The 25,558-nt window shown below is 48.9% G+C and overlaps 2 protein-coding genes across 31 annotated transcripts in view; one reads left to right on the plus strand and one right to left on the minus strand.

Moving 5' to 3' along the window:
* The window catches only part of FYTTD1 (forty-two-three domain containing 1), a 51,414-nt gene extending 32,358 nt beyond the window's left edge, over positions 1-19,056 (minus strand). For 2 of the 5 annotated variants that reach the window (XM_028843374.2, XM_028843373.2), the window contains exon 1: positions 3,439-3,627. In XM_028843374.2, the coding sequence (XP_028699207.1) occupies positions 3,439-3,541 (103 nt within the window). In that variant the 5' untranslated portion in view covers positions 3,542-3,627. Of the gene's footprint in view, positions 1-3,438; positions 3,628-18,460 lie in introns of those variants that run through there. The other 3 variants (XM_077990888.1, XM_028843375.2, NM_001266475.1) reach the window with 3 other exon arrangements.
* A 1,402-nt stretch (positions 19,057-20,458) lies between these two features.
* RUBCN (rubicon autophagy regulator) overlaps positions 20,459-25,558 on the plus strand; it is a 61,200-nt gene continuing 56,100 nt past the window's right edge. For all 26 annotated transcript variants that reach the window (XR_013413444.1, XR_013413445.1, XR_013413446.1 and 23 more), the window contains exon 1: positions 20,459-20,711. Coding sequence is in view for 8 of the 26 variants with exons in the window: in XM_077991024.1 (XP_077847150.1) it covers positions 20,647-20,711 (65 nt within the window). In the remaining 18 variants the exon portion in view is untranslated. The remainder of the gene's footprint in view (positions 20,712-25,558) is intronic.

Consider the following 25,558-nt stretch of genomic DNA (forward strand, 5'->3'; position numbering starts at 1 on the left):
AAATGGAAATAACAACAAATAACAAAGGCATATATACAAACATACATATATATAGTGTGTGTATAAAAATAACAAAGCCATATATAAACATACACTCATATATAGTGTGTGTATAAAAATAAAGCCATATATACAGACATGCACACATATATATAGTGTAGTATAAAAATAAAGCCATATACAGACACACACACATACATAGTGTAGTATAAAAATAAAGCCATATACAGACATACACACATATACATAGCATAGTATAAAAATAACAGACATATATACAGACATACACACATAAACTGTATGTATAAAAATAACAAAGGCATATATACAGACACATATATATAGCGTATATATAAAAATAACAAAGCCATATATACAGACATACACACATATATAAAGTGTATGTATAAAAATAACAAAGGCATAGCCGGGCGCGGTGGCTCAAGCCTGTAATCCCAGCACTTTGGGAGGCCGAGACGGGCGGATCACGAGGTCGGGAGATCGAGACCATCCTGGCTAACACGGTGAAACCCCGTCTCTACTAAAAAAATACAAAAAACTAGCCGGGCGAGGTGGTGGGCGCCTGTAGTCCCAGCTACTCGGGAGGCTGAGGCAGGAGAATGGCGTGAACCCGGGAGGCGGAGCTTGCAGTGAGCTGAGATCCGGCCACTGCACTCCAGCCTGGGCGACAGAGCGAGACTCCGTCTCAAAAAAAAAAAAAAAAAAAAAAAAAATAACAAAGGCATATATACAGACATACACACACACAGTGTATGTATAAAAATAAAGCCATATATACAGACATACACGCACATATAGTGTAGCATAAAAATAAAGGCCTATATAGACATATACATATATAATGTATGTATAAAAATAAAGCCATATATACAGACATACACACATATATACAGTGTATGTATAAAAATAACAAAACCATATATACAGACACACACATATACATAGTGTATGTGGAAAAATAACAAAGGCCTATATAGACATACCCATATATATAGCGTATGTATAAAAATAAAGCCATACAGACAGACACACATATATATGAAACGTATGTAGAAAAATAAAGGCATATATACAGCACACACATATATAGAGAGTACGTAGAAAAATACAGTGCTGTATACCAGGCCCTGTTCTAAGCAGTTCACTTATGCCTTCCGACTCATTTAGTGTTTTCAGCAACCCTATGTGATAAATACTAATTACTATCACCTTTCTACAGACGAGGCACTGGGAAATCATCTGCCCACGGTTACATGGCTACAAAGTGGCAGAGGCAGGACCTGAACTGAGACAGTGTGGATCTGGATTTCACGCTGTCCATCACTAGGAGTACAACCCTCCCAGACTTATCATGAGGATAAACTGAGTTAATATACAAAATGCTGGCCGGGCGCGGTGGCTCACGCCTGTAGGGGAAGCCGAGGTGGGCAGATCACCTGAGGTCAGGAGTTTGAGACCAGCCTGGCCAACACGGTGAAACCCTGTCTCTACTAAAAATAGGAAAATTACCGGCCATCAGTGGTGGCGGGCGCCTGTAATCCCAGCTACTCAGGAAGCTGAAGCAGAAGAAGCGCTGGAACCCGAGAGGCGGAGGTTGCAGTGAGCCGAGATCACATCACTGCAATCCAACCTGGGCAACAGAGCGAGACTCCATCTCAAATAATTAATTAATTTAATTTAATGCTTAGTCCAGGACCTGAACTGAGACAGTGCGGTTCTGGGTTCCATGCTCTCGATCTTCTGCTAGAAGTACAATCCTCACAGAGTTATTATGAGGATAAACTGAGTTAATGCATAAAATGCTTAGTGCAGTACCTGGTAGGTAGTAGGCAATCAATATATATATAAATATTCATTATTACATTATTTCTTGGCCTTACCTCAAAAGGTTTCTCATTTTTTTGGGGGGGGGGGGTGGCGGACAGGGTCTCTGTCTACAGCCCAGGCTGGAGCGTAGTGGCACAACCTCGGCTCATTGCAACCTACGCCCGCGGGTTCCAGCTATTCTCATGCCTTAGCTGGGATTACGGGCACGCGGTCACCACGCCTGGCTAATTTTAGTATTTTTAGTAGACACGGGATTTCACCTTGTTGCCTGGGCTGGTCTCAAACTCCTGGACTCAAGCCATCTGCCCGCCTCCGCCTTCAAAGGGCTGGGATTGCAGGCTTGAGTCACCGCGCCCAGCCCCGGCTTTCTCATTTCTCACAAGCTCACTACTAACCAGCAGCAAGGCAAGACTTGAGGCCAAACCTATTATTTCTGATCGTTTCCTTAAATTCACATATTGACTGTGGCAATCCTAGAAACCAACAGTTCTCTTCTCACCTGGAACCAAAAATGTTCCACCAGATAAACCACAACAAAAGACACACAAGACAAATGGGAAGAAATGACAACCGAAAGAAGGTTTCCCAGACGGTTATTACCCCAAAGACCGTCCTGGGAAACGGTACGCCTCGGAATCCACCAGTCAGGTACTTTTAAACATCCGAAAAGCTGCCGGCCGAAGAGCTGGCAGAGCTGACTTCCACCTAACGCCACCGAATCCCGACAGACATGTTCGTACTTCAGCCCAGCCAAGCTGACCACAGCGGCTGGTGCCTGGGTAGCGTCAGGGCTGAATTTCAAAGGAATCAACACCCCCCTGCTTTTTACATAATCGACAAGAAACCACGCCGGCCGGCCCTTAGGCACGCTCAAGAGCCCCACGCCTGACCTGGCTGCCCAGCGAGCCACGGCAATGTCTCCTTCCAAGATCGCCGCATTCTCCCCACGAGCTAACTCGGAGGCCTGGAGAGGGAGACCGTGCTTTTCCAGCAGCGCTCAATGCACAACACCCCGCCGGCGGCCGAGCGCCGCTTCCTTTCCGACACACGCTCCGGGGCCGCGGCCGGAGGTGGCCCGAGAGTCGCGCCCGGCAGCCAGGGAAAGCTCCGGCCCCGGTTCGACCGATCGCAGCCCGGCCGGGCTCTCACAGGTCTTTCTTCAGAGGGCACGGTCGGTCGGACCATTCCGCTGGCTCCCGGATAACGCCCACCGCGAACGCGCTCCGGGGAAACCCGCGGACCCGTCCTCACAAAGAGCCGGCGGGCGGCGAGCCGTAGCCCGTCGGGGGGGAAGAGACGCCCCCCGCGACCCTCCGAACCTCCGGGCCCGCAGCGCCCCGGTCCCCGCCCCCACAGCCCCTCCTCCGACCGCCGCGGCCGAGGGGACGCCCGGGTCCCTCGCGGTCCCGCCGGGCACCCGGCGTCCAGCCTGCGCTCCCGGCTGTCCTCGGGGCCTCCGCTCGGGTCCGCCCACCCGCGAGAAAACTCCGCGGCAACTGCGGCCGACCGCCCCCGCCCCCACAAACCGCGCCGCCTGGTTCCGCCCGCGCCCTCCCCCGCACTCCAACTCGGTCCAACTAGGCCCCTCACCCAAAGACATATCTATTTTGTCGAGGTTTTCATTGCTGCGGGCCTTCGGCGGCGGCGAAGAGGTGGCCGTGGCTCCCACCAGCCGGGTACCAAAGCGGTTCATGGCTGGAGACGTCGCGCTGGGAGCGGGCGCCGGGAAGGCCGGAGTCGCAGGCCTGCCGCCTCCCACTCGCGCACGCAGCCCGCCGCACCGAGGGAGCGCGCACGCGCCGGCGCCGTCCTCCGCCTCCACCCGCGGCTGAGGGCGGGGCGGGGCCACCGACGCTCGCGGGCGACCAGAGCGGCCCCGCGCCGTGACTCGCTCCTAGCGGCCCTCGCAGGACCGGACGAGGCATTGCAGCCGCCGCGCTGGGCGCTCGCGAGGACCGCCGTTGTGAGCAGCTCGACTTTCCGCCCAAACTGGGGGAGCCAGACCGCGAGCGCCTGTGAATCGTGTGCCTTCGGTGATCTCCTAATCCTCCGTGTACTTCGAGTCCCTCCTGCTGCAGACAGGTCCCCTGTACTTCGGTACACGCGCGCCTTGCACGCCCACTGCAGTGCAGCCTCGGAGGCAGGACAGACCCCTGCGAGCGTAGACCGCAGCCGCATCCCAGCTCCCCTCTCCCTGCACGCTCCTCCACCTACAGCTGCGCTGAGCTGCCGCCTCTGAACGCAAAGCCAACGCTGCAGTGACGGTTCCCGCGTCACCTTAACATCCAAAGTAAACGCTAACGTTTCGCGTATCTGTACCATCTCTCAATCGGCACTCTCCAAACGTTTGGCACGGTGTTTACTACCCTAATAAGACCTCAGCTTCCCTTGGGAGGGGTAAGGACCTCTGTTGAGGCAGCTGCATTTTCCTCTAATTCATTTGCATTGGGAATGGATAGAAGGGTTCGTTTACTTTTTAATCATTCCTACGGGAAAACACCTTAATATCTGATGAATTCCTGCATGACAACTTTTTTCCTTATTTCCCTCCCTTCTTACCTCATTTGCCTTCCCTGAAGTAACTGCCTTTATGTGGAAGCATTTAGGTTATATCATCCTCACAACAGCTTGAAACTATCTCGGATATTTACATCTAAGGACAACACCAGATGCATTCTGTCCACCTGGAAATCTCTGTCGCCTTTCTCCTCTCCAATTCATAAAGTGCAAAAATTCCTTTAGCATAGAAACGAGCCATCTCGAAACCACAGCACCCTCTGCTTAATTCAGTCATGTCACAATGTCATGTGGCTTCCAACTTCAACACCAATGACACATTTACTATTTTTTGCTTGGGGATCCCATGTTTTAAAATATTTCTGATGCATGTCACACTTAAAAATTAAAGCCAGCTGTTCCAGCTCCCCTTTCCATGCCTGAATTTAAAGCAAAGCTCGGCAGCGACAATTTTGCGGTCACCTTAACAATAAAAGTAAATGCAAACGTTTCCTGTATATACAGCATGGATAAAACCAGGAGTCTTCACACAGATTATGTTTCCAGCTGAAATCAAAGCACCATGACTCTTTTGTAAGCCTAGTAGTCTTATCTTGGGGAAATGTATCATTTTTACTAGGCTTTTGGGAATATTCTAAATAACGACTTATTCTCAAAGGTCAAGTTGTCCCTTTTTTTCTCATGACAAAGACTTAACAATATATGAAGAGTGAACCACACACCTATCAAGGGGCACAAGAAACTTTAATGGTGGAGGAAAGTTTGGACTCAGAAACTCGAGAACAATATTTGGCATGTCAAGGAGAATATCATGTATGTTCTTAGCATTATGTGCTTGATTTTACTACTCACCTGTCTGGACTGCTAAAATCTAGAGAAACTGGCTCATGCCTGTCATCCCAACACTTTGGGAGGCCGAGGTGGGCGGATCACCAGGTCAGGAAATCAAGGCCAGCCTGACCAACATGGTGAAACCCTGTCTCTACTAAAAGATACAAAAATAAGCCAGGCGTGGTGGTGGGCACCTGTAATCCTAGCTACTTGGGAGCCTGAGGCAGGAGAATCGCTTGAACCTGGGAGGCGGAGGTTGCAGTGAGCCGAGATCGTGCCATTGCACTCCAGCCTGGGTGACAGAGCGAGACTCCATCTCAAAAAAAAAAAAAAAAAAACAAAACACTAGAGAAACTGGGTTGTGGGCCCAGACCTGAGTTTCATTGAGTGATAACTTTTTCACTTACTTTAGTCATTCACTGTATGATTTTGGGAGTCTCTGGACCTCATACTCATCTTCAAAACCAGAAAAAAGAAGTAATAATGGTATGAAAAGTATACTAAGTTATTCCTAAAATTCCTTCCAGTTTCAAAATCCTCTAAGCACAAGTCATTTTTCTCCACATTCGCCTTCTCTCACTAGAAATAACTTCTACAATCTCTGCTCATTTGTGGGAGTAAACTACAGAGACGATCCTTAGGTTAAGTTCTTAATTTTATGGAAGAAAATTAATGCAGTTAAGAGTTTAGAGGCATTTTGTACTTCAGGTATTTATAGGACAGATAAAAATCCCAAATGTATAAAATCCTCCCTACCACTAATATAATAAAGATTCTCGGCCGGGTGCGGTGGCTCACGCTTGTAATCCCAGCACTTTGGGAGGCCGAGGTAGGTGGATCACTTGAGCCCAGGAGTACAAGACCAGCCTGGGCGACATAGTGAGGCCCCGTCTTAAAATTTAAAAAAAAAAAAAAATTCTCTTTTATCCTGATCTTCTCCCCCAAACCAAAGCGTTATCCCCAGTCTCTACAGTGTAAAGGCCATGCTGCAGTATTTCATTAAACAGTCCTAGCTGCTGTGTTTCAGACTTTCAGGTTTCCCCAAGGGCTGAGAGTCCTGGGGCCTAGGAGCAATCCCCAGATTCCAGAGGGAAAGGCAAGAAAGCAAGAGTGAAGCATTGTGGGTAATGGTAGGTCTTTTCATACACAAAACAGAACAAAATAGCAACCGAGACACACACAGTAAAAATAAAGAGGAAGACAAGCCAAGAAATCAGAACTGGGTCCTGTCCAAGAAGTCCATCAGCCAACCACAAGGGCTAGGGCTAAAAGGTCAACCCTGCAATTTTCTGGGGCAGGAGAGGTAGCTATTCATTTAATCACATATTCATTGAGCGTCAGGCGTTGTAATAGGCCCTGGGGATTTAAAAAAAAAAAAAAGTGGTGAGCAAGACGGATGCACACCCTATCTTCACACAGCTTGAGGAGCAAAGAATATCTCAGCACCTACTGCGGATAAGGCCCCGGGCTGGACAGGGCATTCAGCCTTTGTCTGTCTGCGGCAGTTCCACAGCTTCACCTAAGTCAAAACAAACGTGGAATCCAAGAAGCTGCCCTTTTAAAAGACTTCGTTTCACACAATGTAGGTAAAACAACATCCAGGATTGCCAGATAAAATGCAGGGCCAGCTAAATTTGAATTTCAGATAAACAACGGACAATTGTTTAGTACAACTACGTCCCAGGTTTCAGATAAACAGTGATTATTTATTTTTTTTTACTACAGTAAGTTTCATGTAATATTAGGATATATTTACAACAGAATCATTTCATTGTGTGAAATAAAATAATTCAAACTTAAAGCTGTTGAAACTTTACATTATTCTGAGCCTTGAGAGGGACGTGGCTGCGTGGCACGAGTCCAGCAGCAAGCAGCTGTAACTTCTGGTTTTTCCTGGAAGTGATCTGGAATGATTGAGGAGTGCCAGAGATAAGACCCCTCTGAACATGACACCCCCTCACAGAATATTAACGGAATCTTGTTGGAATGTAGCAAGTTATACTAATCAAATCGTTATAACTGTTTCTGCCTGTATAAGTGAAATCTTAGCCTCCTCACTCTGGAGCACTGACCCCAGTCCTCTGGAATCGTGTTTCTGGATGGCTATCCTCAAGCTTTGTGCTGCAGTAAACTCTATACTTAGTCATATTTTCTGAATCTCATTATTGAAGGTTGACATTTGTTTAACTGAAATTCAGTTTCAACTGGAGTCTTATATTTTATTTTATTTGCTAAATCTGGCAACCTTCTCAACCTCATACTTTTCTTTCTTTCTTTCCTTTTTTGAGACAATCTCACTCTGTTGCCCAGGCTGGAGTGCAGTGGCACGATCTCACTGCAACCACCGCCTCCCGGGTTTAAGGAATTCTTTTCCTCAACCTCCCCTGTAGCTAGGATTACAGGTACACAGCACCACACCCAGCTAATTTTTGTATTTTTAGTAGAGAGAGCATTTCACTATGTTGGTCAGGCTGGTCTCGAACTCCTGACCTCAGGTGATCCACCCACCTTGGCCTCCCACAGTGCTGGCATTACAGGCATGAGCCACTGCTTAACCTCCAGCTTAACCACCAGCTTAACCTCCAGCTTAACCACCAGTTTAACCTCATCGTTTTCTGTTAACCCTTTCTGGCTCCTTTTTCATAATGTGCACAGAAATCTACAGTTCTTCAAAGGTAGTAAGCACAACTCTTACACATTTCACCCCTTAACTTTTTATTGGTTTGATTTGCCTTTTTTTTTTTTTTTTTTTTTTTTTTTGAGATGGAGTTTCGCTCTTGTTGCCCAGGCTGGAGTGCAATGGTGCTATCTCACCTCACCACAACCTCTGCCTCCCGGGTTCAAGCAATTCTCCTGCCTCAGCCTCCTGAGTAGCTGGGACTGCAGGCACCTGCCACCACGCCCAGCTAATTTTTATATTTTTAATAGAGATGGGGTTTCACCATGTTGGCCAGGATGGTCTCGATCTCTTGACCTCGTGATCCGCCCACCTCAGCCTCTCAAAGTGCTGGGATTACAGGCGTGAGCCACCATGCCCGGCCTAAATCCCCCTTTTCTTAGCTTTGAGATATATTTGATAATAAAAGACACACACTGAAAGTACGCAGTTTATACAGGTGTACAGGATATATACCTGTGAAAACACTACCATAATCTGAATAATAAATATCATTATATATTCATTATTTTCTAAAGTTTTCTTGCTCACTTTTGTAATCCTTACCCCCCACCTACTATCTAGGCAACTACTGATCTGTTTTCTGTTGCTGTAGATTAATTTGCATTTTCTGGTATTTCTAATAAATGGAATCATACAGTATATACTTTTTAACTGGATTGTTTCACATAGCATAATTGTTTTTCATCCATATACCTTTTCTTGTTCTTGCCTTATTGCACTGACTGGGGACCCAAGGATCATGTTTAATTGGAGCAGTGAAAGTGAACCTCTCTGCCTTGCTCCCAACCCCAGAGGGAAAGCGTTTAGTCTTTCACCATTAAGTATGATGCTAATTTTTTACAGATGCCCTTTATTAGGTTGAGGAAGTTCCCTTCTACTCCTGATTTGCTGAGAGTTAATCACAAATAAATGCCGAGTTTTAGCTGATGCTTTCTCTGTATCTAGAGATTATCAAAAGGTTTTTCTTGTAAAATTTATTAATATGGTGAATGACATTGACTATCAAATTTTGAATGTTGATTTTCTTTGTTTTTGAATGTTGATGTTCCAAATATTGCATTTTTGGGATAAACCTACTTAGTCATGGTGTATTATCCTTTTTACATATTGTTGGATTTGACTTGCTAATATTTTGCCAAGAATTTTGTTTTTTCATAAGTGACACTGGTATGTAATTTCCTTTTTCCATAATTTGTCTGTTTCTTATGTTAACTCTTTTGCTTTTCAAAAGAGGATATCTAGAAATCATACTGATGTAATTAATATGTATTATACTGGTATATTAAAGGAGTATGGTATAATTTATATGATACTAGATAATATGTATTAGATATAACTATTAGCTAATATTAGTTATTTTTTTTATTTATTTTTTAGACGGAGTCTTGCTCTATCACACAGGCTGCAGTACAGTGGCACGATCTTGGCTCACTGCAACCTCCGCCTCCTGGGTTCAAGCAATTCTCTTCCTCAGCCTCCCAAGTAGCTGGGACTACAGGCGCCCGCCACCACGCCCAGCTAATTTTTGTATTGTTAGTAGAGACGGGCTTTCACCATGTTGGCCAGGCTGGTCTTGAACTCCTGACCTCGTGATCCACCTGCCTCGGCCTCCCAAAGTGTTGGGATTACAGGCGTGAGCCACTGTGCCTGGCCAATGTTAGTTATTAATAAACAATAGCTAATTAATAGCTCCCTTAAACTACTTATATATACACTACAGTTTTTCTTCTCTTTTCTGTTCAGTTTTTTCCATCTGCCCCATCTGCTACTGCCTTCTGCTGCAGCAGCGTTTCTTTGCCACTTCGCAGTAGCTTTCCGTCCCTCTTTTGTGTTGCCCTTTCCTTTGTTGTAAACTTTTTCTATTCTAGTCTTCTGCCTTTTCACCTCAAAATTTGTTTGTTCATTTGTTTGTTCATTCCACTGAGTTCGAGTTCCCACTATGTGCAAGACACCGTGCCAGATGCTGGGGACGCCGCAGAGAACATGACAGACGGGGCTGCAGGCACAGCTGCTGCCCTGAAGAAACTCGAGCTCCGGAGGAGCCCGTCCGCCTCAGCTACCCAGTTTAAAGGGGCACTACTGGCCACTAAGTCCCTGAGCATCAGTTCTGTGTAACTGGGGAACCTGCTGTGGGTGGACAAGGGAACTTGAAGGGGAATTCTTCCTGGACTCAGGGGTGGGGCCTCTCAGCTTATTAGGTCTTGCCCTCCTTGGGGAAGCCAGGAATCTTGACCACCAGGGAGTCTAGATTGATTCACCGAATGACCAACTGTGGCATTTTCCAGAGCTAAACAAATTTACGTAAAGTGCCAAATTCCCCCCATTTACATAAAACTGTTTGTTTTTCAAAGATATCCTCAATTTGTACTGGATAGATTTGCAGTCCAGGAAGGTTCAGGGAGCCAGAATTCTAGGGTCGTGGATCTTCACACATTCCTCCTTCTCCCAGGCCTCTTCTCTCTTTGCCCCTCAGGTTCCCTGCTCTGGGATGAGGAGCCCAGGCTAGGGGAGACTAAAGCACAGTGTCTTGCACATAGCAGCCACTCAAGTGCTGACACTCTTCATGCAGCAGAGGGTCCCTTCTGTGCAGCTTTATTCAGCAGGAAGCTGGGGCAGGGACAAACTGAACATTTGTCAACTGTATTAAGGATTTGCTCAGTCTAGAAATAAGATTTTTTTTTTTTTTTTGAGACAGAGTCTCACTTTGTCACCCAGGCTGGAGTGCAATGGCACGATCTCGGCTCACTGTAACCTCCACTTCCCAGGTTCAAGTGATTCTCCCGCCTCAGCCTCCCGAGTAGCTGGGATTACGGGTGTGGCCACCACACCCAGCTGATTTTTATATTTTTAGTAGAGATGGGGTTTCACCATGTTGGCCAGACTGGCCTCAAACTTCCGACCTCAAATGATCTGCCTGCCTCGGCCTCCCAAAGTGCTGGGATTATAGGCGTGAGCCACTGTGCTCGGCTTAGAAATAAGATTTTTAAAATTTTCATTTTAACATTAAAAATGGCACATTTTTGGCCGGGCGCGGTGGCTCAAGCCTGTAATCCCAGCACTTTGGGAGGCCGAGACGGACGGATCATAAGGTCAGGAGATCGAGACCATCTTGGCTAACACAGTGAAACCCCGTCTCTACTAAAAAATACAAAAAACTAGCCGGGCGAGGTGGCGGGCGCCTGTAGTCCCAGCTACTTGGGAGGCTGAGGCAGGAGAATGGCGCAAACCCGAGAGGTGGAGCTTGCGGTGAGCTGAGATCCAGCCACTGCACTCCAGCCCGGGCGACAGCACGAGACTCCGTCTCAAAAAAAAAAAAAAAAAAAAAAAAGGCACATTTTTATCCATTGTTCATGGCTGGCAAAAGCGTTCATATATATATATATATATATATATATTTTTTTTTTTTTTTTTTTTTTTTGAGACAGTCTTGCTGTTGCAGTGGTGGGATCTCTGGAGTGCAGTGGTGCAATCTCTGGAGGGCGGTGGTGGGATCTCGGCTGACTGCAACCTCCGCCTCCCGGGTTCAAGGGATTCTCCTGCCTCAGTCTCCCAGGTAGCTGGGATTATGGGTGCGCACCACCACGCCCGGCTAATTTTTAGCAGAGACAGGATTTCACCATGTTGGCCAGGCTGGTCTTGAACTCCTGACCTCAAGTGATCTGCCCGCCTCGGCCTCCCAAGGTGCTGGGATTATAGGCGTGAGCCACCGTGCCTGGCCGGTTCCTATATAATTGAATAAATGAATCACTACTAAATGCTTAGAGGGGATGGAAATGTTGCTGTAAAGACAGAATTAAAGCCAAGTAATTAAAACTTGGCAAAATTCTTCAAAAGCTTTTAAAATCATCTCATCAGATGAACTGCTATAAGCTTTATATATGCCTAATAGAAAAAGAATTTTGGTAAATCAGTAAATTTGGTAAAGTCAGTGAATTGAAAAGTTGGCAAAATTGGCTTAAAAGACTTTTAGAAATGCTACCTATGGGGAAAACATACATTACTTTTAAACTATCTTTAAAATTAATCATTACAAGATAAAAAAATGTCCATGTGAAATACTAAGATTTTTGTTATATTTAGCAGGATACAGTCGTAAGAAAACAAAGTCCTCTCTGATGCCAAACGTCAGGGGGCAGGCACATAGTATCATATTGTCTGATTACTGGTGACCTTAACTTTGACCACGTGTGATGCTCACCGGCTTTCTCCATTGTCAAGGTACCCCCTTTTCCCAATTTATAATGAATAAGTCACCTGTGGGGAGATTTGAGACTGTGTAATACTGAGATTGTTGACTATTTTTTTAGGTCTCCATGAAAGCAGAACCTTGACTATTTTTTAAACTTGCAAATCTAGAGAAAAGTTGCAAAAATAGCACAATGAATACCCATATATCCTCTACTTCACCAATTATTAATGTTTTGCCACATTTGCTTTCTCTCTGTAGAGAGATATTATTAGTTGTTGTTAGACAATTTGAGAGGAAGTTGCAGAAATTATGACTCTTTGGAATCTATTTCTAAGGGCTGTGTGCAGTGGCTCACACGTGTAATCCCAGCACTTTGGGAGGCTGAGGTGGGCAGGTCACTTGAGGTCAGGAGTTCGAGACCAGCCTGGCCAACATGATGAAACTCCACTCTACTAAAAATATAAAAACTAGCTGGGTGTGGTGGCGGGCACCTGTAATCCCAGCTACTCAGGAGGCTGAGGCATGAGAATTACTTGAACCCAGGAGGCACAGGTTGCAGTGAGCTGAGATTGTGCTACTGCACTCCAGCCTGGGCAACACAGCAAGACTCTGTCTCAAAAAAAAAAAAAAAAAAGACAATATATTTCTAGGGATATTCTTTAACATAACCATGCTAAAATTACCAAGTTTAGAAAATTTAACATTGATGAAGTACTATTATCCAATGTATGGTTCATGTCCAAATTTTGCCAATTATACTAAAAAAATTTCTTTTTTTTCCTTTTACTTTTTTTTTTTTTTTTTTTTTTTTAGACGGAGTCTTGCCTTGTTGCCCAGGATAGAGTGCAGTGGCGCAATCTGAGCTCACTACAACCTCCACCTCCCAGGTTAAAGTGATTCTCCTGCCTCAGCCTCCCGAGTAGCTGGGATTACAGGTGTCTGCCACCATGCCCAGCTAATTTTTTGTATTTTGTATTTTTAGTAGACACAAGGTTTCACCACGTCGGCCAGGCTGGTCTTGAACTTCTGACCTCAACTGATCCACCCGCCTCGGCCTCCCAAAGTGCTGGGATTATAAGCGTTAGCCACCGAGCCCAGCCAAAAATTTCTTCATAGCAATTTTTTTTCCAAAATCTGGGATCCAGTCCAGATTCACATGCTGCATTTCTTTGTCTCCTTTAATCTGAAAACATTCTTCAGGGTTTCGTAGCTCTTTATGATATTTACATTTTTTTTTTTTTTTGAGACGGAGTCTCGCTTTGTGGTCCAGGCTGGAGTGCAGTGGCCGGATCTCAGCTCACTGCAAGCTCCGCCTCCCGGGTTTACGCCATTCTCCTACCTCAGCCTCCCGAGTAGCTGGGACTACAGGCGCCTGCCACCTCGCCCGGCTAGTTTTTTGTATTTTTTAGTAGAGACGGGGTTTCACCGTGTTAGCCAGGATGGTCTCGATCTCCTGACCTCGTGATCCACCCGTCTCGGCCTCCCAAAGTGCTGGGATTACAGGCTTGATATTTACATTTTTGACGCTTGAAGGTGGTTGTTGCATAGACTGTCTCTCAATTTGGTTTTGTCTCGTCGTTAGCCCTGTAGATTCTGGTTGTTCATTTCTGTCAGCAATACCACAAGTTACGCTGTGTCCTCTCTGATGCCAAACATCAGGGTCAGGCACATAGTATCATATTGTCTGATTACTGGTGACCTTAACTTTGACCACGTGTGATGCTCACCGGCTTTCTCCGTTGTAAAGGTACCCCCTTTTCCCAATTTATAATGAATAAGTCACCTGTGGGGAGATTTGAGACTGTGTAACTATCCTGTTTCAGAGTAAATTTCACAAATGGCGTTAGCATTCATTGATGATTCTTGCCTGAATCAATTATTACTATAATGGTTGCAAAACGGTGATTTTTTTTTAACTCTGTCATCTTCTACATTCATTAGTTGATGTTCCACTGTGAAATGAGGTTTCCCTTTCCCCCTTCTTCCTTCCTTTTTCTATTTATTTATTATTTGTGTATCTACGTATTTATCTACCCATAGAAACTCATGGACTCCTGTTGTATTAAAAAATCCTACTCTGAGGCCTGGCACAGTGGCTCATGCCTGTAATCCCAGCACTTTGGAAGGTCAAGGCAGGCAGATCACTTGAGCTCAGGAGTTTGAGACCAGCCTGGGCAACAAGGCAAAACTCCATCTCTACTAAAAATACAAAAACTAGCTGGCTGTGGTGGCACACGCCTGTAGTCCCCGCTACTCAGGAGGCTGAGGTGGGAGGATCACCTGAGCCTGGGAGGTTGAGGCTGCAGGGAGCTGTGATCACACTCCAGCCTGGGAGACAGAGTGAGACAGGTCTCAAAAAGGAAAAAAAAAAAAAAAAAAATTCTACTCTGAAAAGCAATTACCTTTTCAGGTAATTGAGATAATGTAGATAACGTAGGACCCCAACCCTAATGCTAGTTTGGCATATTTGGCATTTTTTTGTATTTGGACCTCAGATGCATGAAATTGGATTAACCGTAATACTTGGTTCATGATATACTCTTTTTTCCATGCATGCTCCATTTTCTTTTTTCTATTTTATTTATTTATTTATTTTGAGAGGGAGTTTCACTCTTGTTACCCAGGCTGGAGTGCAATGGCACAATCTTGGCTCACTTAACCTCTGCCTCCCGGATTCAAGCAATTCCCTGCCTCAGTCTCCCAAGTAGCTGGGATTACAGGCATGCACCACCATGCCCGGCTAATTTTGTATTTTTAGTAGAGACAGGGTTTCTCCATGTTGGTCAGGCTGGTCTCGAACTCCCTACCTCAAGTGATCCACCCGCCTCGGCCTCCCAAAGTGCTGAGATTACAGGCGTGAGTCACCGCGCCCGGCAGTTTTACATTTTTTTATAGCAACAGGGTCTCGCAATGTTGACCAGGCTGGTCTCGAACTTCTGACGTCAAGCAATCCTCCCACCTCAGCCTCCCAAAATACTGAGATTATAGGCATGAGCCACCATACCTGACCAGTCCACTTTCATTTAGTTCATTAGTTATTTTAAATAACTGACTGGAACTAGTTATAATTTAATAACCAATTATTTTTACAACTATGCACCTTAAACCCACTGCTCCAAATAAAAACCCTATGACAATAACCCTATGACCCAGCAATTCCATTCCTAGGTATGTGAGAAATTCTTGCTTATATACAAGAGGAGACAGATATGTACAAGAATGTTCTTAGCAGCACTGTTTAGCACAGCAAAACCCTAATGTCTATCAATGGGACAGAGCATGAAAAAACAGCGGTACATTCTTACAATGGGCTAAGATACAGCAGTTGAAATCAATGAACTACAGTGATCTAGTGACATACAACATGAATGAGTCTTACAAGATTAAGCAAAATGGCTCCAAAGAATAAATATAGCTTGATACCCCTTTTATAAAATTAAAGCATAAAAATGTTAAGCATATACATATTTTAGGAATATAGATAGATGCAAAGAAATTATATAACAAAGAAAGCAATGGAATCATAAAGAAGGGGTTTATTAGCCGAGCGTGGTGGCACCCGCCTATAATCCCAGCTACTCAGGAGGCTGAGGCAGGAGAATCGCTTGAACCAGGGAGGCAGAGATTGCAGTGAGCCGAGATTGCGCCACTGCACTCCAGCCTGAGTGACAGAGGGAGACTCCATCTCAAAAAAAAAAAAAAAAAAGAAGGGGTTCCCGATTATGAGGGAAAGTAGAGGGATGGGATAGGTGAACGCATGGCTGGTGTAGATTATTGTCATGTTTATTAATGGCTTTAAAGAAAATCCAGTACATGTAACTCGAACTTCGACATATGAGAAAAAGTCTGTTTTCCAGACTTTTTGCTACAATTTTAGTTTTAGGATTCCACCCCCTCAAGACAGAGTCTCGCTCTGTCACCCAGGGTGGAATGCAGTGGCACAATCTCGGCTCACTGCAACCTCTACCTCCCAGGTTCAAACGATTCTCATGCCTCAGCCACCCAAGTAGCTAGGATTACAGGTGTGTGCCACTACACCTGGCTACTTTTTCTTTGTATTTTTAGTAGAGACAGGGTTTCACTATGTTGGCCAGGCTGGTTTCGAACTCCTGATGTCAAGTGACCTGCCTGCCTGGGCTTCCCAAAGTGTTGGGATTTCAGGCGTGAGCCACCGCTTCTGGCCCCTAGGATTTCCTGATAGAGCTGATTGCCTTTATTTTATTTATTTATTTACTTATTTTGAGACAGAGTCTCCCTCTGTCGCCCAGGCTGGAATGCAGTGGTGCAATCTCGGCTCACGGCAAGCTCCACCTACCTAGTTCACACCATTCTCCTGCCTCAGCCTCCCGAGTAGCTGGGACTACAGGAGCCTGCCACTACACCCGGTTAATTTTTTGTATTTTTAGCAGAGATGAGGTTTCACCGTGTTAGCCAGGTTGGTCTTGATCTCCTGACCTCGTGATCCACCCGCCTCGGCCTCCCAAAGTGCTGGGATTACAGGCATGAGCCATCGCGCTTGGCCTTTTTTTTTTTTTTTTTTTCCCCTTTCTCAGACGAAGTCTCGCCCTTATCGCTCGGGCTGGAGTGCAGTGGCGCGATCTTGGCTCACTGCAAGCCCTGCCTCCCGGGTTCAAGCGATTCTCCTGCCTCAGCCTCCTGAGTAGCTGGGATTACAGGCGTCTGCCACCATGCCCAGCTAATTTTTTTGTATTTTTTAGTACGCCTGTAATCCCAGCACTTTGGGAGGATGAAGCGGGTGGACCACCTGAGACCAGCCTGTCCAACATGGAGAAACCCTGTCCCTACTAAAAAATACAAAATTAGCCGGACGTGGTGGTGGATGCCTGTAATCCCAGCTACTTGGGAGGCTGAGGCAGGAAAATAGCTTGAACCCGGGAGGCGGAGGCTGCCATGAGCCGAGACCACACCATTGCACTCCAGTCTAGGCAACAAGAGTGAAACTCTGTCTCAAAAAACTAGATAGAAAAATAAATAAATCATATAGTGTTAATTTGGGATTATACTGTATGCCAAAAAATAAAGTTCATACATTTATAGAACTAGAAGTAAGGCCAGGTATGGTGCTTCATGCCCGTAATCCCAGTACTTTTTGGGTGACTGAGGCAGGAGGATTGCTTGAGCCCAGGAATTTGAGACCAGCTTAGACAACATAGTGAGACCCTGTCTCTACCAAACATTAAAAGAAAAAAGAATTAGCTGGGCATAGTGGCACTGCCTGTGGTCCCAGCTACTTGGGAGGCTAAGGTGAGAGGATCCGCTTGAGCCCAGGAGATCGAGGCTGCCTCGAGCTGTGGTAGGGCCACTGCACCCCAGCCTGGGTGACAGAGCAAGACTGCATCTCTAAAAGAGAAGACAGACACAGAAGGTAGAGAAATCCCAATGAGTAATATTGCCCCTTTCTTAAAAAGTATAATCGTTTAGTAGGAAAATGAGAAAGTTTGAAAGAGTATTTTTTAACCTAAATGAAATCATAAATTGCTTTAAGAGGCTCTTTCATTTCATTTTTAATTGCCAAAACACTTTTCTCAAGTTTGAAAATACCTAAAAGCCATGTTATTTTAATAGAGTCATTAGTTTTACACAGTTATTCTTGATCCCTCTTTCTCCCTCACTTGCCACAGTCAGTCCTTTATAAAGTAGTGCTGATTCTATTGCCTTCACATTGCTCTAATCTGAACCTCTTTGTTCTCTTCAACCGCTGCTGTAGTTTAAGCCTGGGTTTGCAAACTAGCAACTCAAGGGCCACCTTCAGCCTACACACAAGCTGTGTTTGGCCTGTGCAAAGTTGAAAGTTTAAAAAATGTGTTGCCAACGTTTAAAAATTCGGAAGTTGTGCTTAAAAATGCAGCTCTTAGCTTCTTTTAAAAAATCAAAATATCATAGCTAGGTGTGGTAGCTCGCACCTGCAGTCCCAGCTATTCAGGAGACTGAGGAAGGAGGCCTGCTTGAGCCCAGGAGTTCCAGGCTGCAGGGAGCTATGATTGCGCCACTGCACCCCAACCTGGGCGACAGAGAGAGACCCCGTCTTTGAAAAAGAAAAAAGAGAAACCAGAACATCTGGCAACCCTAGGCCCACATGTTTCTTTCAACTGGTTCGCTTCACTTCTTAAGGACGACCAGTCTCCTCTATCCAGCCTTCCACCCTTACCTCGATATAGTGCTATATCTTCCCCATCTCCTGTCCACATTGTCAAAAGTGGTTTTCTCATCGGATTCGATCAAATCACTTCTTGATTTGCATATACTTGATTTGCTGATTGTTTTCAGGATACAATCCAAACTCCTGAACATGGCATTTCACGACCTGGTTTCCCCACACCAGAACGCCCACCCCACGCTGCTGCTCACTCCGTCCCAGCTCCGGCTGCCAGCACCTGCCGTCCCCAGACCGCACTTCCTTCCTTCCCTCTGCCGTGCTGCTCTCTCCGCCTTCTCTTCTCGCTCCTGGCTCACCCGTACTCAGCCTTCAGAACTCTGCGCTGACATCCCTCTCCCGAGAGCCCCCAGAAGCCTTTCTCCCCCGCCGTTTCACGATCCCAGAGCAACCTGTGCTCTTACTTGCGAGCGCTTCATTTAAATGCTCGAGATCTCCAAACACCAGCGGCGGACATTAGGCCAGGGCGGGCTAGGTGGGGTTAATCGTGCCGGGATTAGAGCAGCGTTATTGCCTAGTCTACATCTCGGACTGAGTTCGGTCCCCAGCGAGTAATGTGACGCGGGTAAATACGGGCCCGCCCCGGCACGGATCCCTGAGACCACCGTCCCCGCCGCTCGCGAGCCGGCCCCGCCGCTCGCGAGCCGTCCCCGCCAGCCACTGGGTGCGCGTAGTCCACGAGCGCGGCCTGGGATTGGAGGGCGCCGCCTGCCGGAGCGGCCTGGGATTGGAGGGCGCCGCCTGGGATTGGACGGCGCCGCCTGCGGGAGCGGCCTGGGGTTGGAGGCCGCCGCCTGGGATTGGAGGGCGCCGCCTGCCGGAGCAGCCTGGGATTGGAGGCCGCCGTCTGGGATTGGAGGGCGCCGCCTGCCGGAGCAGCCTGGGATTGGAGGGCACCGCCTGGGATTGGAGGGCGCCGCCTGCGGGAGCGGCCTGGGATTGGAGGCCGCCGCCTGGGATTGGAGGTCGCCGCCTGGGATTGGAGGGCGCCGCCTGCGGGAGCGGCCTGGGATTGGAGGGCGCCGCCTGCGGGAGCAGCCTGGGATTGGAGGGCGCCGCCTGCCGGAGCGGCCTGGGATTGGAGGGCGCCGCCTGCCGGAGCAGCCTGGGATTGGAGGGCGCCGCCTGGGATTGGAGGGCGCCGCCTGCGGGAGCGGCCTGGGATTGGAGGGCGCCGCCTGCGGGAGCAGCCTGGGATTGGAGGGCGCTGCCTGGGATTGGAGGGCGCCGCCTGCCGGAGCGGCCTGGGGTTGGAGGGCGCCGCCTGGGATTGGAGGGCGCCGCCTGCGGGAGCGGCCTGGGATTGGAGGGCGCCGCCTGGGATTGGAGGGCGCCGCCTGCGGGAGCGGCCTGGGATTGGAGGGCGCCGCCTGCGGGAGCGGCCTGGGATTGGAGGCCGCCGCCTGGGATTGGAGGGCGCCGCCTGCCGGAGCAGCCTGGGATTGGAGGGCGCCGCCTGGGATTGGAGGGCGCCACCTGCGGGAGCGGCCTGGGGTTGGAGGGCGCCGCCTGCGGGAGGGGCCTGGGGTTGGAGAGTGCGGCCTGCGGGAGCCGCCTGGGGTTGGAGGAGCGCGGTCTGCGAGCGCGGCCTGGGATTGGAGGGCGCGGCCTGCGAGCGCGGCCTGGGATTGGAGGCCGCGGCCTGCGAGCGCGGCCTGGGATTGGAGGGCGCGGCCTGCGGGAGGGGCCTGGGATTGGAGGGCGCCGCCTGCGGGAGCGGCCTGGGATTGGAGGGCGCCGCCTGCGGGAGCGGCCTGGGGTTGGAGGGTGCGGCCTGCGGGAGCCGCCTGGGGTTGGAGGAGCGCGGTCTGCGAGCGGGGCCTGGGATTGGAGGGCGCGGCCTGCGAGCGCGGCCTGGGATTGGAGGGCGCCGCCTGCGGGAGCGGCCTGGGGTTGGAGGGCGCCGCCTGGGATTGGAGGGCGCGGCCTGCGGGAGGGGCCTGGGATTGGAGGGTGCGGCCTGCGGGAGCCGCCTGGGGTTGGAGGAGCGCGGCCTGGGATTGGAGGGCGCGACCTGGGATTGGAGGGCGCGGCCTGGGATTGGAGGGCGCGGCCTGCGGGAGGGGCCTGGGATTGGAGGGCACCGCCTGCAGGAGCGGCCTGGGATTGGAGGGCGCGGCCTGCGGGAGCGGCCTGGGATTGGAGGGCGCGGCCTGCGGGAGCGGCCTGGTCTCGAAGGGCTTGCCGGGAGCTGTAGTCCCCGGAGCCGGAAGTGGGGGTGGCCGGGATAGAAGCCGCAACCCAGGCGGCTGTCTCTGCCGCCGCTGCCACCGCCCGTGTGTAGCGCATCACCCGGAGCCCACCGGCCGTGGGTGCCTCCTCCGGCCCCAGGGGCCCCCGGGAGCCCTGAAGGGCGAAGCGGCGGGGGCGCCTCTCTTGGGCGAAGAGGCGGCCTCGCCGCCCCGGATGCGGCCGGAGGGCGCGGGAATGGAGCTCCGAGGCGGCGAGGAGCGCCTGGCTGAGGAGAGCAGGTGGGCTGGGAGCGGCCGCGGAGTCGGGGCAGCGACAGGCGCCGGAGCCCCGGGAGGCTTGGGAGGGCGCGGGGCCGAGGAGAGAAGGGCCGGGCGCGACGAGTGTTGAGGACGACGGCTGCGGAGGACTTGTTTGGGGAGCATTTCGAAGAGGACGGGCGGGCGGGGCGGGGATGGGACGAAGGCGGGCGGGTGGGATTTGCGGAGGGCCGGGGGAGCAGAGGAGGGGGAAGCTCAGAGCCCAGACTGCTGGAGGGGAGGCGGCCGCCGAGAGCGACGGCGAAGAGGCCGGAGGGGCTGCAGCGCGGTGAGGGAGGCGTCACAGGCCGGAGTCCGCGGACAGGGCCGGGCGCCACCCTGCCTGAAACTTGCCGTGGCTGCAAGTGGGGCCGACGTGAAGAGGAGGGCGCGGTGAGAAGTCCCGGGAGCGGAGACGAAGCGTCGTGAGCGGCTTAGGAGGAAGCTGAGGCGGAGTGAGCGCGGGGAGGAAGGCGACGAGAGCCCGGGGAGAAAGGGCGCGAGTGTCATGGCGGTGCGGCGGGGGTGGGGGCTGCCCACGGGACCCGAAACTCTGCACTTTGTCATTGGCGAATCGCTGTCGGAGTGGCAGGACCTCTGTGTCATTTCCTTTCGTCTTCAGACCTGTCACTTCTTCCTCACAGTGCAAACTAAGCAAGTTCACGTGTATTTATATGGAGCCGTTGTCAGAGAGTTCATGTCTTCTAGAAATTGGGGGATATAAAATAGAAAAACCACTTTGGACCGGGTGCGGTGCCTCACCCCTGTAATTCCAGCACTTTGGGGGAGACCGCGGCGGGCCGCTTGAGTCCAGGAGTTTGAGACCAGCCTGGGCAACCTAGGGAGACCCCCGTCTCCACAAAAATACAGAAATTAGCTGGGCGTAGTGGTGCTCAGCTGTGGTCCCAGCTACTCGGGAGGCTGAGGTGAGAGGATCGCCCGAGTCCAACAAGTCGAGGCTACATTGAGCCGAGATCGCACCACCACACTCCAGCCTGGGCCACAGAGGAAAACCCTGTCTTCAGAAAACAAAAAACCGAAAAAACACCAAACTGCTTTGAGTAAATGATGAATCGGAGTCTGTAGAGATGATTTCCACATTTAGGGTTTGCTTCATTAATAACTCTGGTCTTAATCTTTTAAAGAGACTGGAATGCTGACAGGCGAGAGCAGGAATGTGGCATGAGGGAGTCATACTTGACATTTATTGTTTTATTTTTTGAGAGAGGGTCTCACCCTGTCCCCCAGGCTGGAGTTTCAGTGCCGTGAACAAGGCTCACTGCAGCCTCCAACTCTTGGGCTCAAGCGATTCTGCTATCTCAGCTTCCCAAGTAGCTGGGATTATAGGTGCCAGCTACCACACCTGGCTAATTTTAAAAACTTTTTTTGTAGAGACAGGCTGTCACCATATTGCCCAGGCTGGTCTCTAACTCTTGCGCTCAAGCGATTCTCCCCCACCTCGGCCTCCCGAAGTGCTGGAATTACAGGTGTGAGCCACCAGGCCTGACCTCGCTTGACATTTAGAAACAGTTTCAGATATAATGATGGTCTCAGGAGCAGCTGGGGTCCAAAAACTAGAAGCAGAATATTTACCTCTGAGAAAATACCAACAAGGGAAGATTTATGAGACGTTCCTGAGTGAAGACTTGCTCTTTTTAAGGGTGGCTCTACTTTTATGTGCAAAGTGGCCTGTTGAACAAAACCTGGACTAACAGGACTTTGGGGCTCCTGCCTGAGATCTGAGAATGATTTGTACTAAGTGAAACTGAACATTTTACTTCCCTTTTCCATATTTCGGTTTCTGCTTTGCCTATTTGTCTATTTATTCTTCTTACAGATGTCTGTGAAATGCCTCATGCGAGAGGTCACATGTAAATTCTAAACACGTTTTAGGATTGTTTTGATTTCCCTGCACCACTTCATGTGAGGGAGGCTGGGTTATTTTTATTTTTTTATTTTTATTTTTTTTGAGACGGAGTCTCACTCTGTTGCCCAGGCTGGAGTGAGTGGCGCGATCTCGGCTCACTGCAAGCTCCGTCTCCCAGGTTCACGCTATTCTCTGCCTCAGCCTCCTGCATAGCTGGGACTACAGGCGCCCACCACCACGCCCGGCTAATTTTTTGTATTTTTAGTAGAGACGGGGTTTCACTGTGTTAGCCAGGATGGTCTCGATTTCCTGACCTTGTGATCCACCCTCCTCAGCCTCTCAAAGTGCTGGGATTACAGGCGTGAGCCACCGCGCCCGGCCTGACTTAGTTACTTTTTTAATGTATGTAACAAACACTATTTACCACATGCCAGGTATTGTTTTAAGGTATTAAGACATGAATACTGCATTAACTTCTTTAAGCCTATGACTACTGTATGCAGTAGGTACTACTGTTATCACTGTGGCACAGATGAGAAAGCTGAGAAATGGACGGGTAAGTAACTTGCCAAGGTTGTACAGCAAATCCCTGGCAGAACTGGATTCAAATCTGGGCAGTTCGGCACCAGAGTCTGCGCTTTTTTTTTTTCTTTTTGTCTTTTTCTTAGAGACAAGGTCTCACTATGTTACCCTAGGCTGATCTCAAACTCCTGGGCTCAAGCGATTCTCCAGCTTCAGCCTCTCAAAGTGCTGAGGTTACAGGCGTGAATGACCATGCCAGCCCGAGTCTATACTTTTTTTTTTTTTTTGAGATAGAGTCTTGCTCTGTCGCCAAGGCTGGAGCGCAGTGGCACCATCCTGGTTCACTACAACCTCCGCCTCCTGGGTTCAAGCAATTCTCCTGCCTCAGCCTCCCAAGTAGCTGGGATTACAGGTGCCCACCACGACGCCCAGCTAATTTTTTGTGTTTTTAGTAGAGACGGGATTTCGCCATGTTGGCCAGGCTGGTCTCGAACTGCTGACCTCAGATGATCTACCAGCCTCGGCCTCCCAAAGTGCTGGGATTACAAGCGTGAGCCACCGTGCCTGGCCCGAGTCTGTACTTTTAATACTTACACTATGCTGCCTCTCACTGTGCTATAGTAACAAAGGAATGCATACGATAGTGAGTCAGTTTCGTGGCATTCTGTGCCTGTCATCCAGGGCAGTGGGATAGCTCCTTTGCAGAATCTTTTCCCGTCTTTTACTCTTTTTATGATTGCCTCTTAACCAAAACTTCAATCAAAACTTAATTTTAGTAGTGGGGTTATCCTCACAAAGTCACTCACGTCATAGTTATAGGCGTACTGTGTTGGCGGCTGGCAAATTCAGAATGTGTGGTTTAATGAGGCTTCATGGTACTGATGGCCTCCTTAGCTTCAGATACACGGCTGGTAAATATATTCCTTGTGCCTATTAATTGAGGCTTTGTGACTGAGTTACTGCAAACATAACCTCTCTCTGGCCAATGAAACACCCAGTTCAGAAACAGTCTCCTTGATGAGATAGCATCATTTTTATTTATTCATTTATTTTAAAGATAGGGCCTCGCTGTGTCACTCAGGCTGGAGTACAATGGTACAATCATAGCTCACTGCAGGCTCAAACTCCTGCATTCCAGTGATCTTCCCGCCTCAGCCTCCTCAGTAGCCAGGATTACAGGCATGTGCCACCACTCCCAGCTAATTTTTTTTTCCAAATTTTTTGTAGAGACGGAGTCTCACCATGTTGCCTAGGCTAGTCTCGAACTCCTGGCCTCAGGGGATCTTGCCGCCATGGCCTCCCAGAGCACTGGGATTACAAGCATGAGCCACTGTGCCTGGCCGGTAGCGTCATTTTAAAAATGAAAGATGAAACTTTTTAGTATATTTTCTTTAAGTAGTTGATATAATGAAATGTGAATAAGCTTCAAAGTCAGATAGACCTGCATCCTTGAATCCTAGTTCAAGGATTAATTTGGCTTAACTTGATCAAGTTAACCTGCCTGAGTAGGAAGAATAATGCTTTTCTGCCTGAGAAGTTTTGAAGATTCAATACAATAATGTGCATAAAGCTCCTAACTGAGAGCCTGATATGTAGAAAAAATGTCGACTCCACCCCTTACTAGTTTTTTTTAAAATAAGGCGAGTGTCTCCCCCACAAGTGACTGTTTGCAAGGGCATCACTTGTTCTTCCTCTTTCAGGGGCTCCTCTGAGTTGAACACACTGGGACCTAGAGTGCTGGCTGAGCTTCCCTCTTCCCCCTCTTCCCCCCGTAGTGAGCTTATGTGATGGGCTTCCCTGGTGTTTTCCGTCTAGCTCTCACTCCAGCAAAACGCTGTTGAGCTCAGGGATGATACTTCCCTTTCCCCCCGTTTCCTAAATGCCAGTTATTTTGAGGTTGCCTGGTAAAACTACTACACTACGCCGGGCGTGGTGGCGATGCCTGTAATCCCAGCACTTCGGGAGGCCAACGTGGGCGGATCACGAGGTCAGGAGATTGAGACCATCCTGGCTAAGGTGAAACCCCGTCTCTACTTAAAATACACAAAATTAGCCAGGCGTGGTGGCGGGCACCTGTAGGCCCAGCTACTGGGGAGGCTGAGGCAGGAGAATGGCCTGAACCCGGGAGGTGGAGCTTGCAGTGAGCTGAGATCCGGCCACTGCACTCCAGCCTGGGCGACAGAGCGAGACTCCGTCTCAAAACAAACAAACAAAAAAACTACTAGACTGGTAAACTGCTAAAGGAATGATCTTTCTAGCATTGCTCTGTCTCCCTAGACTGCCTTGGCCTTACAGTCTACTGCTGAGCTTGCAACTCAGGGACATGCCCTGCTCAGTATTCCTGGCACTGTGATCCAGATACAGTCAGAAATCAAGGAGTGAGATCCGTTTTAGTGTCTCTAAACTAAGCTTATTCCACTGACCAAAACCTTCCCCTGCT

The sequence above is a fragment of the Macaca mulatta genome, chromosome 2 (assembly GCF_049350105.2).
Source record: "Macaca mulatta isolate MMU2019108-1 chromosome 2, T2T-MMU8v2.0, whole genome shotgun sequence".
NCBI lineage: Eukaryota > Metazoa > Chordata > Mammalia > Primates > Cercopithecidae > Macaca > Macaca mulatta.